Here is a 16,248-nt window from a genome sequence, read left to right on the forward strand (position 1 = left end):
ATCTTTGGATTCATAGGTAAGTTTCCAAAAGGCTTTTATTTAGTCAACTCGAGCTGTCCATAAATGGAGAGCAGGGAACCAGTGATGGGAGGTCAAGGATCCCAGTCCATCTCAGGCTCTTAGAATTCCGAGTAGCCCAACTGGGCTCCAGTTGGTCACCATCCCTTCCTCCTAGGTGACACTGGACTTGATGGACAGGACCAGAAAGTGTTGGTGCTAAAACCTACCTTATAGATCATCTAATCTAGCTGCATTTTCTGACAAACAATGCAGCTTAGCCCTATAGAAGTTAAATCATGTTGGAGTGAACCCAGGGTTTGGACTGAGGTCTTAACTCTGCATCAAGAAAAAAAAAAAAAGAGGAAAGAAGGTAGATTCTACTTAAATGGTCTGTGAGTATCAGATTAGGATTAAAGGATATCTTTGGAGAAAGAGGAGATTGACTTTGTAAACATATTTTTTCTTTTAACTGGGTGACCCATTAATATATTTAATTTTCCATTCTGCTGATTTGAGGGTTTACTCACATTTTAAGTACAATATAAAACTTTATAAAACAATATAAAAACACAGATGTAAGCAACTTGAAAAGTTAGAAGTGGATCAGAAGGGTGTGTGAGGAGTTCAATGGCACCCCACTCCAGTACTCTTGCCTGGAAAATCCCATGGACAGAGGAGCCTGGTAGGCTGTAGTCCATGGAGTCAAGGAGTCGGACACGACTGAGCGACTTCACTTTCACTTTTCACTTTCATGCATTGGAGAAGGAAATGGCAACCCACTCCAGTGTTCTTGCCTGGAGAATCCCAGGGACGGGGGAACTTGGTGAGCTGTTGTCTATGGGGTCACACAGAGTCGAACACGACTGAAGTGACTTAGCAGAGCAGTATGTGTTTATATTACTAATTTCCTTTAAACCTACAACACTCGGCCTTGTTTATCATGTGTTATATATCTCTACTAGGCAGCTATGATGTTAGATGCATTTTAATTTTATTTATAAATATATTTTGTTTTGAATAAACATCCATGGGCTAATGCTTCGGCCACCTGATGCGAAGAGCCAACTCATTGGAAAAGACCCTAATGCTGGGAAAGATTGAGGGCAGGAGAAGAGGGCGACAGAGGATGAGATGGTTGGATGGCATCATTAATTCAATGGACATGAGTTTGAGTAAACTCTGGGAAATGGTGAAGGACAGGGAAGGCTGGCGTGCTGCAGTCCCTGGGGTCACAAAGAGTTGGACATGACTAAGTGACTGAACAACAAACCATGAGCTTATAGTGCTTTTTGTGCTTTGCTAAGGGTAGTTTTAGACTTGGTTTCTTTTGAGTGCATGCCCTTGCATCTCTGCCTGTTGAGTAAGACTGACTTGTCCTGTGTCTTTCCTCAGGGGCTTCTTCTGCCACTATGCTGATCTTCATCCTTCCAGCAGTTTTCTATCTTAAACTTGTCAAGAAAGAACCTTTTAGGTCACCCCAAAAGGTCGGGGTAAGTAAGGTTTACAATTTCTCCCTTTAAGTTTCCACTATTTAGAGTAAACCAGGAAATGCATGCACATGTTCCAAAAACTGAATTGATGTACAAGAACTGAAAATCGAAGATGGCTGGAACTCTCTGGTGGAAAAAAAAGAGGTGTAGATTTCTAGCCCTGAGATGATTCTGGGATTTCTTCTCTTCACATATTAAATAGCTTGTGCTAAGTCCTTCGTACCTGTCAAATGCTAATGGAGTTTGCCCACAGGCATACATTTATAACAGTTTCTACCACCAAGCTATTGTTGCACTATCCACGGGAAAATATGCAGGAAGGAATTCGGCTCCTTAGCAGCGTTATGAAAAAATATAAACATTTTGGTCACAGTCACTAGGTGAGGCCAAAAAATGTTGCTTTTCTTTTTCCCTTCTCAGTGCCTTGTTGTCCCCTGTGAACTAAGAACAGAACCATCTGTTGTCCAGTTAGTCTCTTTCCGTATAATTTATAGTCCTATTAACCTGGGGAGTATATATGTCTTTCCCACAATAGTACTACAAAAATGTATACTAGAAATAATTATTCAATATTAAATATTATCTATGACTGCTTAATAAGGTCTTGTATTAAGCCTTGAAAAGCGCCTCTGACTGACTGACCCTGAATTTTGCCTGTGAGTCATTCTCCTCTCAGGATGGTTTGGGGACTTTAGGAAAGTTTGGTATCAAAAGCTCCTCCCATCATCTTGCCCCCAGATTTCCACTCTTTGTAGTCCATTCTGCTTCGACTTTTATAGCACTGTGACCTTGGTAAATCACTTTTTCAGTTTGACTGGATATAAAAGTGAGTAAAATTATATCCTAGATCCTTCTTAGTGAAAAAAGATTTCAGTTGCTGTTTCTTTTTATGTAGAATTAGGAAGTCTATGTGGTAGTCTATAAGGCCCCTTTTAGTGTTAAATTTGTGAAATATTTATATGTTTATGTAATTACAGGTATATTACAAGTATAGGCATATATGTATATGTTCAGTTCAGTTCAGTTCAGTCGCTCCGTCGTTTCTGACTCTTTGCGACCCCATGAGCTGCAGCACGCCAGGCCTCCCTGTCCAACACCAACTCCCAGAGCCTACCCAAACTCATGTCCATTGAGTCAGTGATACCATCCAGCCATCTCATCCTCTGTCGTTCCCTTCTCCTCCTGCCTTCAATCTTTCCCAGCCTCAGGGTCTTATCAAATGAGTCAGCTCTTCTCATCAGGTGGCCAAAGTATTGGAGTTTCAGCTTCAACAACAGACCTCCCAATGAACACCCAGGACTGATTTCCTTTAGGATGGACTGGTTGGATCTCCTTGCAGTCCAAGGGACTCTCAAGAGTCTTCTCCAACACCACAGTTCCAAAAGCATCAATTCTTCTGCACTCAGAAGAAGAATTTGTAGTCCAACTCTCACATCCATACATGACTACTGGAAAAACTAGTATATGTATATGTAATTACGTATTAATACACACACATACACCTTGAGGCTTTTTTTTTCAAGAAATATGCAATGCACATTATATTGTGTGTGTGCTCAGGCCTCTTCAGTCATGTCCGACTCTTTGTGACCCCATGGACTGTAGCCCGCCACGCTCCTCTGTCCTCTGGGGATTCTCTAGGCAGGAACACTGCAGTGGGTTGCCATACCCCGCTCCAGGGGATCTCCTCGACCCAGGGATCAGACCTGCATTTCATATTACGTCTCCTGCATTGGCAGGGGCTCTTTACCACTAGTGCCACTAGGCTCTGTTTTGTTTGCTTTTAAAAAAATTTAATCATGTCATACATGCTACTCTTTTATAACCTGCCCCTTTTCACCTAAAAGATTGTGAGCCCTCCGTAAGTCATTTAATCTTTTTCTATTACTTGGTTTGTAAGGATTACAGGGTATTCCATTATTTTATGTACCAAATCAATTAACCATTTTTCTGTATTGAACATTTGGATTAAATCTCTCTACTATCGTATTCTTTCCCTCTTTCCTGAGGTAGGGTTCTAAATTGGTTAACTGCTAGGCATGGGCAGCTATAAGAATAATACAATTCAATATGCAAATCAAATGGCTGTCTTAAGTAAACAGCTTATGAAAGCAAACTGCACTAAGGAAGTATAATTTCTGTGTTCCCTAACAAGTTCTTTCTGACTTACAGGCTTTAATTTTCCTCGTGGTTGGCATCATCTTCATGATGGGAAGCATGGCACTCATTATAATTGACTGGATTTATGATCCTCCAAATTCCAAGCATCACTAACCCAAGGAAAAATACTATCTTTTCCTGTTGGAGATGGTTACCAATTATGCTCCCAAAGACATTTTAGTTATCTTGTTTGGAATGTTATTCATAGGAAGTAACAGGAAGATTCCAAAGATGTTTACCAGCAATATTACCAAGCACCTACAGAAGAGAAAATCATCATTTTTGTCACAAATGGCTATTTATATGTTTAAAATCTGTGGTGCACATTTCCACCCAGGTTTTACTAGAGCAGTGTGTGATGATGTATTTTTGCTTTTGCGTATGCAGAATAAGAGTAGCTGCATGTAATGATCATCAGATAATACTCTTTTCCCTCTCCCCGCAAAAGTACCAAATTTCTGTATTCTCAGAACATCAAGCAAAAATGCCCTGATGGCAAAGCTATCACCACTTAATGCCTTCCCTCAATCTTGCACCAAATACTCCAGGTCTATTTAAAGACATGTATTGTGAACTGTCTCTACAAGTTACATGAGTGATCAGACACTAGGCTGGAGCATTTTATGCTCAACACTAACAAAAAATTTTGCCCATCCCACTTGTGACATTAAATTAATGACTTCTTCATTCAATCATTCTTCTGTAAATATTAAAACATCTTATGAAACATAGAGAGGGGCTTTACTGAAATTATAGAGCACCAGCAAAACAATGCTTATTGCTATACTGAATGTTCTGGAAGCATTTATTAATGTTATTCGCAGTCCTCTTGTCATACTTTTGTCACTGAACAATGCCCTCCCTCTCGTCTTCCATTTTCATTCAGAATTTTTAGAATACCACTATTCATGTGGAGCTACACTACCCAGTATTGTTTAATACATTTTTATTTGATAAACATTCAGTGCAGGAAACTGTGATTGCTTTATGTTTATGTATATAATCTTATTCTGTGGTTATCAGAATTTTAATGTATGGTACATTTGATTTTTATTTTTTACATGTGTAGTTTTCTCTCTTCACAGTCAAACATTTATGTTATGGGGGGTGGGGGTAGAGAATTGAGTTGATAGGCTCAAAAATCCCCATGTATGTATCTGTCTATTGGGCATATGTTAAATTTGAAACCTGAGTGATATATTCAATAGTTTGGTAATGCTCTTCTTCAGTGTTTACAATATTACCATAATCATCTACAAGAAAATGAGTGTCCTATTTGCAAATAATTATCAATACTAAGGTAGTTCTTTTAATTTAGCAGGTCTAAAATAGGATTTAGTTCATTTTAGCTTGAATAGGTGTTTGCTAACATTGATTTGCCATTTAATACAGTCTTGAGCTATTGTCTATAAAAACAAAAGTGCTAACACTACAAAGAGATGCAAATTACTATTCTCGCTCACTTTTACAACACAGTTACATGAAATGGATTTAAAAATTAGTACTCATTGCCTAGAATTTCTAGATTTGCTCCTTTTTTTCTCAATCAGTAGCAAGCACATTTGTTGTATATTTTGGTATAGCCTAGTATGAAATACAGGTGTTATGTTAGTATGATAATATTAAATCATATTTCAATAGTTTTTGCTGGAATGTGCCTTACTTAAATATATATTTGTTTTATGTATTATTCTCTAGAGGCATAATATTGTAAAATGGTGCACTTTATTAGGGAAATTGAGCATTACTAGAAACTATCACGACTTCTCACTTACTATTATTTACCAAATAGCATTTTTAAGATATATTTCTATTTTCAATTCATCTAAAGAGAGTATCAAAATAGAAAATGGAAAAGAGGTGCCTTCTGAGTGTTAAAAATGTTTGATCTGAATGTATTTAAATGTAAATACAATGGATTGATTCAAAAAACTGAAAAGCTGTAACATCTGTATATATTTTAAATGCTTTACATTTGAAATGACTCACTTGAAAGTATCAACATGTAAAATTATATAAATATTCAAGAGCAATAGTACAGTGCCAAATAATAAAGCGTCGTTTTTTCCTCATGGCCATTTTCAGGATTAGAGTTCACATAGACTGCAGGACAGGCATACATATGGTATATTGTACTGGTTAATTTAGCCCCATTTATAAACAGATGAAAATTTTATTTTCTTATTTCATTTACAGGATGGTTCAATATATTGGGAGGCTTTTTTTTTTATTACAGAAAGTGTATATTGGTATATAATAAATGAATTTTTCAAATGACTATGATGTAATTTTCTTTCTATTGTTGAAGGCATGAAAAATATTATTTATAAGTGAAAACATATTTTAAATCTTAATATTGTCTCTTTTATATTGGTATATGTTCCATTTTTATTGTTACTCTGACATAAAACTAATATTTATAGCTTTCAGAAAATAGTTGCCATCTTATTCTGGCAAAATACACAGCTAATTTGAAATCATGCTTGTTTTGTATCATCCTAGAATGAATGTGGAAGAAATGACTCTCTTAATGGTGAATTAATGAAGAATTCATCTGGGATGGAAAAAGAGGGAATAGAAGAAGGATGAAAATAGTTAAAGATCTGAAATATTTGGGAGAAGGGAAAGCAACATGGGAGTGCTGAGAACTGGGTAGAAATGAACTTGTAGTGGGACTGACAGGTCATACATTAAGTGTATGCTTAACTTTCTAAGAAACTTCCAAGTCATTCTCCAAAGTGGTTCTACCGTTTTCATTTTCACCAGTAATATACACTAGTTGCTCCACATCCCTGCCAGCAGTTGACATTGTCTTTTGTACTTTGCTGCCCTTCAAGTAGGTGTGGAAAATTATCTCACCGTGATTTTCGTTTCCATTTCCCTGATGACTAGTGTGGGAAACTTTTCGTGCATATAATGACCATTTACATTGTCTTTTGTAAAGTGTCTGTTCAAATCACTTGCTCATTTTTAAAATTAGGTTGTCTTTTTATTGTGTATTTGTCAGAATTCTTTATATATTCTGGATACATGTCCTTTGTCAGATTGCAAATGTATTTTCCCAGTCTATGGCATGCTTACTCATTTTCCTAAATGTGTTTTGCAATTCCTGTCTTAATGAGGATGAGATTAATTGGAATGGTCAATTAATTGTCATAATTGTTTAGATTTTCAAATTTGGAGAGTACAAGAATTTTCTCTCTTTTTTGTTATTGTATCTTTTTGCCTTGTACTTAGCTTCATTTAATGTATGCTAATCTAGTTCCCCACGTCCAAGGTAAGAGAAACCCAAGTAAGACAGTAGGTGTTGTGAGAGGGCATCAGAAGGCAGACACACAGAAACCATAATCACAGAAAACTAGTCAGTCTAATCACACTAGGACCACAGCCTTGTCTAACTCAATGAAACTAAGACGTGCTGTATGGGGCCACCCAAGACGGGCAGGTCATGGTGGAGAGGTCTGACAGAATGTGGTCCACTGGAGAAGGGAATGGCAAATCACCTCAGTATTCTTGCCTTGAGAACCCCATGAACAGTATGAAAAGGCAAAATGAGAGGACACTGAAACAGGAACTCTCCAGGTGGGTAGGTGCCCAATATGCTACTGGAGATCAGTGGAGAAATAACTCCAGAAAGAATGAAGGGATGGAGTCAAAGCAAAAACAACACCCAGTTGTGGATGTCACTGGTGATAGAAGCAAGGTCCGATGCTGTCAAGAGCAATATTACATAGGAACCTGGAATGTCAGGTCCATGAATCAAGGCAAACTGGAAGTGGTCAAACAGAAGATGGCAAGAATGAATGTCAATATTCTAGGAATCAGTGAACTAAAATGGACTGGAATGGGTGAATTTAACTCGGATGACCATTATATCTACTAGTGTGGGCAGGAATCCCTTAGAAGAAATGGAGTAGCCATCATGATCAACAAAAGAGTCCAAAATGCAGTACTTGGATGCAATCTCAAAAACAACAGAATGATCTCTGTTTGTTTCCAAGACAAACCATTCAATATCACAGTAATCCAAGTCTATGCCCCAACCAGTAATGCTGAAGAAGCTGAAGTTGAACTGTTCTATGAAGACCTACAAGACCTTTTAGAACTAACACCCCCCCAAAAAATGTCCTTTTCATTATAGGGGACTGGAATGCAAAAGCAGAAGGTCAAGAAACACTTAGAGTAACAGGCAAATTGGGCCTTGGAATACAGAATGAAGCAGGGCAAAGGCTAATAGAGTTTTGCCAAGAGAATGCACTGGTCATAGCAAACACCTCTTTCAACAACACAAGAGAAGACTCTACACATGGACATCACCAGATGGTCAACACCGAAATCAGATTGATTATATTCTTTGCAGCCAAAGATGGAGAAGCTCTATACAGTCAACAAAAACAAGACCAGGAGGTGACTGTGGCTCAGATCATGAACTCTTTATTGCCAAATTCAGACTGAAATTGAAGGAAGTAGGGAAAACCACTAAACCATTCAGGTATGACCTAAATCAAATCCCTTATGATTATACAGTGGAAGTGAGAAATAGGTTTAAGGTACTAGATCTGATAGAATGCCTGATGAACTATGGATGGAGGTTTGTGACATTGTACAGGAGACAGGGATCAAGATCATCCCCATGGAAAAGAAATGCAAAAAGGCAAACTGGCTGTCTGGGGAGGCCTTACAAATAGCTGTGAAAAGAAGAGAAGTGAAAACCAAAGGAGAAAAGGAAAGATATAAGCATCTGAATGCAGAGTTCCAAAGAATAGCAAGGAGAGATAAGAAAGCCTTCCTCAGCGATCAATGCAAAGAAATAGAGGAAAACAACAGAATGTGAAAGACTAGAGATCTCTTCAAGAAAATTAGAGATACTAAGGAAACATTTCATGCAAAGATGAGCTCGATAAAGGACAGAAATGGTATGGACTTAACAGAACCAGAAGATATTAAGAAGAGGTGGCAAGAATACACAGAAGAACTGTACAAAAAAGATCTTCATGACCAAGATAATCATGATGGTGTGATCACTCACCTAGAGCCAGACATCCTGGAATGTGAAGTCAAGTGGGCCTTAGAAAGCATCACTACAAACAAAGCTAGTGGAGGTGATGGAATTCCAGTTGAGCTATTTCAAATCCTGAAAGATGATGCTGTGAAAGTGCTGCACTCAATATGCCAGCAAATACGGAAAACTCAGCAGTGGCCACAGGACTGGAAAAGGTCAGTTTTCATTCCAATCCCAAAGAAAGGCAATGCCAAAGAATGCTCAAACTACCGCGCAATTGCACTCACCTCACACGCTAGTAAAGTAATGCACAAAATTCTCCAAGCCAGGCTTCAGCAATACGTGAACTGTGAACTTCCAGATGTTCAAGCTGGTTTTAGAAAAAGCAGAGGAATCAGAGATCAAATTGCCAACATCCGCTGGATCATAGAAAAAGCAAGACATTTCTAGAAAAACATCCATTTCTGCTTTATTGACTATGCCAAAGCCTTTGACTGTGTGGATCACAATAAACTGTGGAAAATTCTGAAAGAGATGGGAATACTAGACCACCTGATCTGCCTCTTGAGAAACCTATATGCAGGTTAGGAAGCAAAAGTTAGAACTGGACATGGAACAAAAGACTGGTTCCAAATAGGAAAAGGAGTACGTCAAAGCTGTATATTGTCACCCTGCTTATTATAATAACTTATATGCAGAGTACATCATGAGAAACGCTGGACTGGGAGAAACACAAGCTGGAATCAAGATTGCCGGGAGAAATATCTATAACCTCGGATATGCAGATGACACCACCCTTATGGCAGAAAGAGAAGAGGAACTAAAAAGCATCTTGATGAAAGTGAAAGTGGAGAGTGAAAAAGTTGGCTTAAAGCTCCACATTCAGAAAATGAAGATCATGGCATCCAGTCCCATCACTTCATGGGAAATAGATGGGGAAACAGTGGGAAAAGTGTCAGACTTTATTTTTTTGGGCTCCAAAGTCACTTCAGATGGTGACTACAGCCATGAAATTAGAAGATGCTTACTCCTTGGAAGAAAAGTTATGACCAACCTAGATAGCATATTCAAAAGCAGAGACATTACTTTGCCAACAAAGGTCCGTCTAGTCAAGGCTATGGTTTTTCCAGTGGTCATGTACGGATGTGAGAGTTGGACTGTGAAGAGGGCTGAGTGCTGAAGAATTGATGCTTTTGAACTGTGGTGTTGGAGAAGACTCTTGAGAGTCCCTTGGACTGCAAGGAGATCCAACCAGTCCATTCTGAAGATCAGCCCTGGGATTTCTTTGGAAGGAATGATGCTAAAGCTGAAACTCCAGTACTTTGGCCACGTCATGCAAAGAGTTGATTCATTGGAAAAGACTCTGATGCTGGGAGGGATTGGGGGCAGGAGGAGAAGGGGACGACAGAGGATGAGATGGCTGGATGGCATCACTGACTCAATGGACGTGAGTCTGAGTGAACTCCGGGAGTTGGTGATGGACAGGGAGACCTGACGTGCTGAGATTCATGGGGTCTCAAAGAGTCAGACATGACTGAGCAACTGACCTGATCTTACCTGACCTGAAGTCACTTTAAATCTTAGTTCAGAAACCTGGTACTGCCTATATAGGCCCAGGACATCCAACATCTTTTTCAGCTACTTGTAGTCAACTTTACTAGATCCCTCAGCCCTTGCTATAGGCACATATAGAGGAAACAAGAGAAATTAGTTTATTCGATTCTCATTTAGCAGCTTGGAATCCTGCCATTTTCTCTTGACTCTGTATTTTCCTTCATGTACAGAAGCAGTTTGTATAGTTTTTGCTTCTGTATCATGCATCCTCATGACTGTCTTTTTTTTCAATAAAAAATGTTGCACAAATTATTAGTTTAATAAAATCAGTTTAGAGCTTTTCTTCACACCAAACACCAAAATGAAACAAAATCATTATGAAAGCCAAAACGTAATGAGGAGACATTTATGGAAAAACTGTTTGATAGCTGGAAATGAAAGTAGGTATCAGTCACTCAGTTGTGTCCAACTCTTTGTGATGCAACTGTGGACTGTAGCCCACTGGGCTCCTCTGTCCTTGGAATTCTTTAGGCAAGGCAGGTAAAAATAATAGAGTGAATAGCCATGCCCTTGTCTAGGAGATATTTCAGACCCAGGGATTGAACCCTGGTCTCCTGCATTGCAGGTGGATTCTTTACCATCTGAGCCATCAGGGAAAGTAAAGCACAATGGCAAAAAGCACAAAGGCAGTCAATGATGATTAGACATAAGTATGTAGCAGGAAAATATAATTCTGTCCATTAAGGAATAAACAAAGATAATAGCTACTACAAAATGCAGACCAATATATCCTCAATGTTTGAAGAGATAATACAGATCTATCAAGAATCTAATAGAAGAATGGACAACAGACATGAAATCTATACAGAAATGAATGGTGAATGCGTATTCACAAATAATTAGATCTCACTATGAATCAACTGCAGGCAAGTAAAAACATAACTAAAAAAATTGCTTTGTCAGAGTAATAAAATAAAGAAAAGACAACGTTCTGTTTTAATGACTGTGAGGAGTTAATCACTCTCATTCTGGTGACAGAAATCTTTCTTTTGCTAGCCTTATGTGGAGCTCATTCTGGCCATGCTTATACAGATCCTCATAAATGCTTGTAGTAGTTTCCTCAGAGATGTTCACACTCTAATCCCTGGCACATGAAAATATGTCGGGAAATTGAATTTGGCAAATAGAATTGAAGTACAGATCTTAAAATAGGAAGATTATGCTGAATAACCTAGTCACATAAGCCCTTAAAATCAGAGAACTTTCTTCAGCTAAAGTCAAAAATGTTTAAATCAGAAGGGCTCAACTTGCCATTGCTGAGTTGAAAATGGAGGAGACCACGTGTAAACCGTGTGAAGGAAATGAATTCTTCCAACAACTTAAATAAGACAATAAGATGATTCTTCTCCTAAGTTTCCAAGTAGGAGCCTAGGGCACCAATACCTTGATTTGAGCCTGGAGAGCCTAAGCAGAATATTCTGTTGAGCCAGCCAGACTTGTGATCTAAAGATCTGTGAGATAATAAATGAGTGCCTTTTTAAGCTGCTAAACTTGTGATACTTGGCTATGACAGCAATATGAAACTATAGAATACAATATTCATGTCTGTTGATTAACTAATTTCTGTTCTCAGGAAATAATCAGAAAAATGAATTGACTATTACATACTCTGTCTTCTTTCAACATATAGTATCTTATAGTTCTGAAATATTACAAATGTACAAAATTGTGGAATCATTTAATAAATTCTAGTACCTTCAGAGGCTGGACTATGATGCAGTCATTAAAAGTATTTTAATAAAAATATTTTCATTAATAAAATGAAAAACTATGGTATAATATTAAGTGAAAAAAGAATAAAAGCTTTCTTATCCCAATTTTATATATTATAAAAGCATGAAATAGAAAAAAGAAATGAAAGTGACCTAATGTTAAAAGTAGATATTTGTAAGTAGAAAAATGATTAGCAATGTTAGTTTTCATTTTCATATGTTTCTATTATTTTCTAAATTTTCTTTGAAGATTATATATTCCTTTTATCATTAGGAAAAAACTCTTCAGAAATAGAAAAGGCTTTCTGCCAAATTCTATTCTGGAAAATAAACCATGCTGCCAATTTCTATACATTTTTATATTTTAAGCTGAGTCTAAAGGCATAATTAAATGAATGTGCAATTCATAATTAGGGAATAGTCGTTAATGACTGGAGCAGACCCTCAAAGGATGGGACAGACCTTGACCAGAGGTGGGACTGGGATGAGAAAAGGATGACTTGAAGAAAATAGTGTAGCAGAACCAGGAGACCAAGTTTTGAGTCCTATATCCATGTTCTGGGTAAGTCATTTAATTTTATTGAGCTTTAGTTTCCTCATATTTGTTGGAATAATTTCTGTATAATGTAATTCCCAAGATCATTTAGCTTGTAATCACTGGAAATGTCAGAAGATTCTGTCTTATAACATAATCATATCTTTAATGCAAAGATTTGGCAGTAGTCACAAACGAGTGCTGGAAGAACTCTCTCCAATGGGAAAGTTACAAAGCATACATTGCAACAACAATTTCAGCAGTTTGTCCTGGAAGTGAGCAGATACGGCAAATGCTTCGGAGGAAAACTCTGCCTTGCTGCTCAGGTTGAGTAATTTACTGGATAAACATTTACTCAGTGAAGAACATGCCAGATTCCACATTAGGTACAAGAATACAGAACAGTACTCATCTTCAAGGAGCTTTAAGGGCTCTTGAGGAGGGAAAACATGTATACAGATAGTTACAATAAAAAATGGAAAATGCTTTAGTATATACCCAGGATTCCCTGGAACCACTAAAGGGAGTGCCCAAGTCAGCCTTGGGGAAGAGGAGTAGTCATGGGTTTCTGGCAACAGATACCCCATAAATTGAATCCTAAAGAATAAATTGGAGTTATCAGGTAAAAAGATGGAGTGGAATAGCAAGTATTATGCACAAGAACATGATTCATCTCATTGACCTCCCCATTCCCCACATAAACATGTATGCACATGCCTTCCACAAACCATGTATTAGATTCCTTTTACTGCTATAACAAATTGCCACAAGCTTAGTGACTTTAAAAATATCTTTTCTTATCTTACCACAGCAACAGCAGGAATCAGTAGAAGCTCCAGCAGAATCATACAAATCAAGCAGAGCAAATAAAACAACAAAGATTCTTAAAATTAAACTGTGCCTAGTACTACAGTCACAAAGTAGACCAGGACCGATGTGTCCAATCGAAAGAGAGTGACAGCCTGCTACAGTAAAAGATTTAAATGGACAGAATGTCTGACACACAACTGAAGATCATTAGTCATATCGAGAACCAAGGAAAGTACAATTTGATTGAAAAAGATAATTAACTGATGCCAACACTGAGACTAATCAGATGTTGGAACTATTTGACAAGGATTTTAAAGCATCCATCATAAAAATGCTTCAGTGGTCAATTATAAACTCTCTTGAAACCAGAGGAAAACAATGGAACATTTTAACAAAGAAACTGAAGTTCAAAAAAGGATCAACTGCAAATTATAAACTGAAAAATACAATAACAGAAATTTAAAGAAAAATTCATTGATGTTCTTGGTAATAGAATGGAGATGATGAAGGATATAATCAGTGAACTTGAGCAAATAGCAATGGAATTCACCTAATCTGAGGGCTTCCCTGGTGGCTCACACAATAAAGAATCTGCTTGCAAATGCAGAAGACCCAGATTTAATCTCTGGGTTTGGAAGATCCCCTGAAGAAAGGAAGGGCTACCCACTCCAGTATTCTTGCCTGGAGAATTCCATGGACAGAGGAGTCTGGAGGGTTACAGTCCATGGGGTTGCAAACAGTCAGACAGAACTGAGCGACTAACACTTTCACTTTCATTTCACTTTCACCTAATCTGAACAAAAGAAAGGAAGGAAAGAGGCACTAGGGAAAGAAAGAAAGAGAGAAAGAGAGAGCGAGGAGGGAGGGGAAGAGACGAGAGTGAGAAAGAGAGAGAGAAGGAAATAAGAGAACTGGGCTGTGAACGTATGTGATGAAAACAAAAAGTCAACATTTGTACTATTGGAATTCTAGAAGAAAATGAGAAGAAATTGGCTTTTAAAAGTCAACTTAAAGAAATAATGACTAAATATTTTCCAAATTTGGTGAAAGATACAAAGCTACACTCTAAAGGATAAATTAAAAAAAAAAAATCCACAACAAATAATAGTCAAATTTCTAAAAAGTTAAGATGAGGAAAAAGTCTTGAAAGCATTTCAAGAGAAACAAAATGTTATCTACAGAGGAATACCAGTTCAAATCTTACAGGATTTCCTACCAAACCTATGGAGATCAGGAAGAAGCAGCACAGCAATTTTCAAGTGCTGAGAGAAAAAGAACTGTCAACTGCAAATTCTATATTCTCCAGAAATGAAGGGAGATAACAACACTCCCCCCAAAAAGGAAAACTGAACGAATTGTTCCAGACCTAGTCTTAAAAATTGATTAAAGAACATCCTTCAAACAGAAAGCAAATGATAAAAGAACAGATGTTAGAGCATCAGTAAAGAAGAAACAAATGAAAGACCAGAAATATGTATATATACAATAGAAGCTTCTTTTCTTCATGAGTTTTGTCAATACCTTTTGTGAGAAACAAAAATTACAATACCATCTGATACTCAAGGTAATATCTTTTTTTAATGGTGAAGGTGAATTAAAAAAAGGTGAATGGTGAATCACAATTTGCTCAAGATGATTAAATGTTGATACCAGTTGAATGTGATAAATCATATATGTATTCTACAATATCCAGAGTAACCACTACAAAAACTATCCAAACAAACACATTCAAAAACACTGTAACTAAACCAAGATGAATTCCTCAAAAATGTTTAGCACACTGGATGCCAATAAAAGAGAAATAGAAGAATGAGAACCAGAAAGAACAGCAAGAAAAGAAATAATAACGTGGCAGACTGAAGCAATAACATACCAGTAATTACTTTAAATGTAAATGATCTAAGTACACCAATCAAAAAAAGATTAGAAGAATGAATAAAAATTATGACTCAATTACATGCTGATTACAAGAAACTTGCTTCACGTTCAGTGACATAGGTTGAAAGCAAAAGGGTGAAAAAATATACACATGCAAAAAATTAATAATAATAGAAATGTGACTATATCAATATCTAATAGATTTCAGAGGAAAGAAAAATAATAGAGACAAAGCAATGTCCCTTTGTCCCTATCATGTAAATAACAATAAAATAATCAATGCGGCCGAAAATACGATTCTAAGTGTGCACAAAACAAACAGCAGAGCCTCAAAATCAGTTCAATTCAGTTCAGTCACTCAGTCAGTCATGTCCGACTCTTTGCAACCCCATGGATTGTAGGACACCAGGCTTTCCTGTCCATCACCAACTCCTGGAGCTTACTCAAACTCATGTCCATTGAGTCGGTGATGCCTTCCATCCATCTCTTTCTCTGTGGCCCCCTTCTTCTCCTGCTTTCAATCTTTCCCAGCATCAAGGTCTTTTCCAATGAGTCAGTTCTTCACATCAGGTGGCCAAAGTATTGGAGTTTCAGCTTCAGCATCAGTCCTTCCAATGAATATTCAGGACTGATTTCCTTTAGGATTGACTGGCTTGATCTCCTTGCAGTCCAAGGGACTCTCAAGAGTCTTCTCCAACACCACAGAGCCTCAAAATCCATGAAGTAAAAACTGATGGAGCTGAAGGAGTAATATGAATCCACAATTACAGTGGCAGACCTCCACATTCATCTCTCAGAGACTGATAGAACTACTAGACAGAAAATCAGTAAAGATAGACATCTGAATAACATAGTCGGCCAAAAGGTTCTAACTGGTACATATGAAACACGCTATCACCAGCCACAGAACACATAGACTTCATTCAAGCACTCACAGAACCCCAGCCAAGATAAACCATATCATGGACCATAAAACAAACCTCAACAAATTTAAGAGGGTTGAAGTCATACCAAGTGTATTTTCTGACCTTAATGGAATCAACTAAA

At 37.5% G+C, this 16,248-nt stretch overlaps 1 protein-coding gene across 1 annotated transcript in view; it reads left to right on the top strand.

Moving 5' to 3' along the window:
- Positions 1-5,928, top strand: part of SLC38A4 (solute carrier family 38, member 4) — a 50,704-nt gene extending 44,776 nt beyond the window's left edge. Inside the window, exons 15-17 of the mRNA XM_010837529.1 lie at positions 1-16; positions 1,393-1,490; positions 3,663-5,928. Coding sequence (XP_010835831.1) covers positions 1-16; positions 1,393-1,490; positions 3,663-3,764 — 216 coding nt within the window. The 3' untranslated portion in view covers positions 3,765-5,928. The remainder of the gene's footprint in view (positions 17-1,392; positions 1,491-3,662) is intronic.
- Positions 5,929-16,248: the final 10,320 nt, after the last annotated feature.

This window comes from Bison bison, unplaced genomic scaffold (genome assembly GCF_000754665.1).
Source record: "Bison bison bison isolate TAMUID 2011002044 unplaced genomic scaffold, Bison_UMD1.0 scf7180017864077, whole genome shotgun sequence".
Classification (NCBI taxonomy): Eukaryota; Metazoa; Chordata; class Mammalia; order Artiodactyla; family Bovidae; genus Bison; species Bison bison.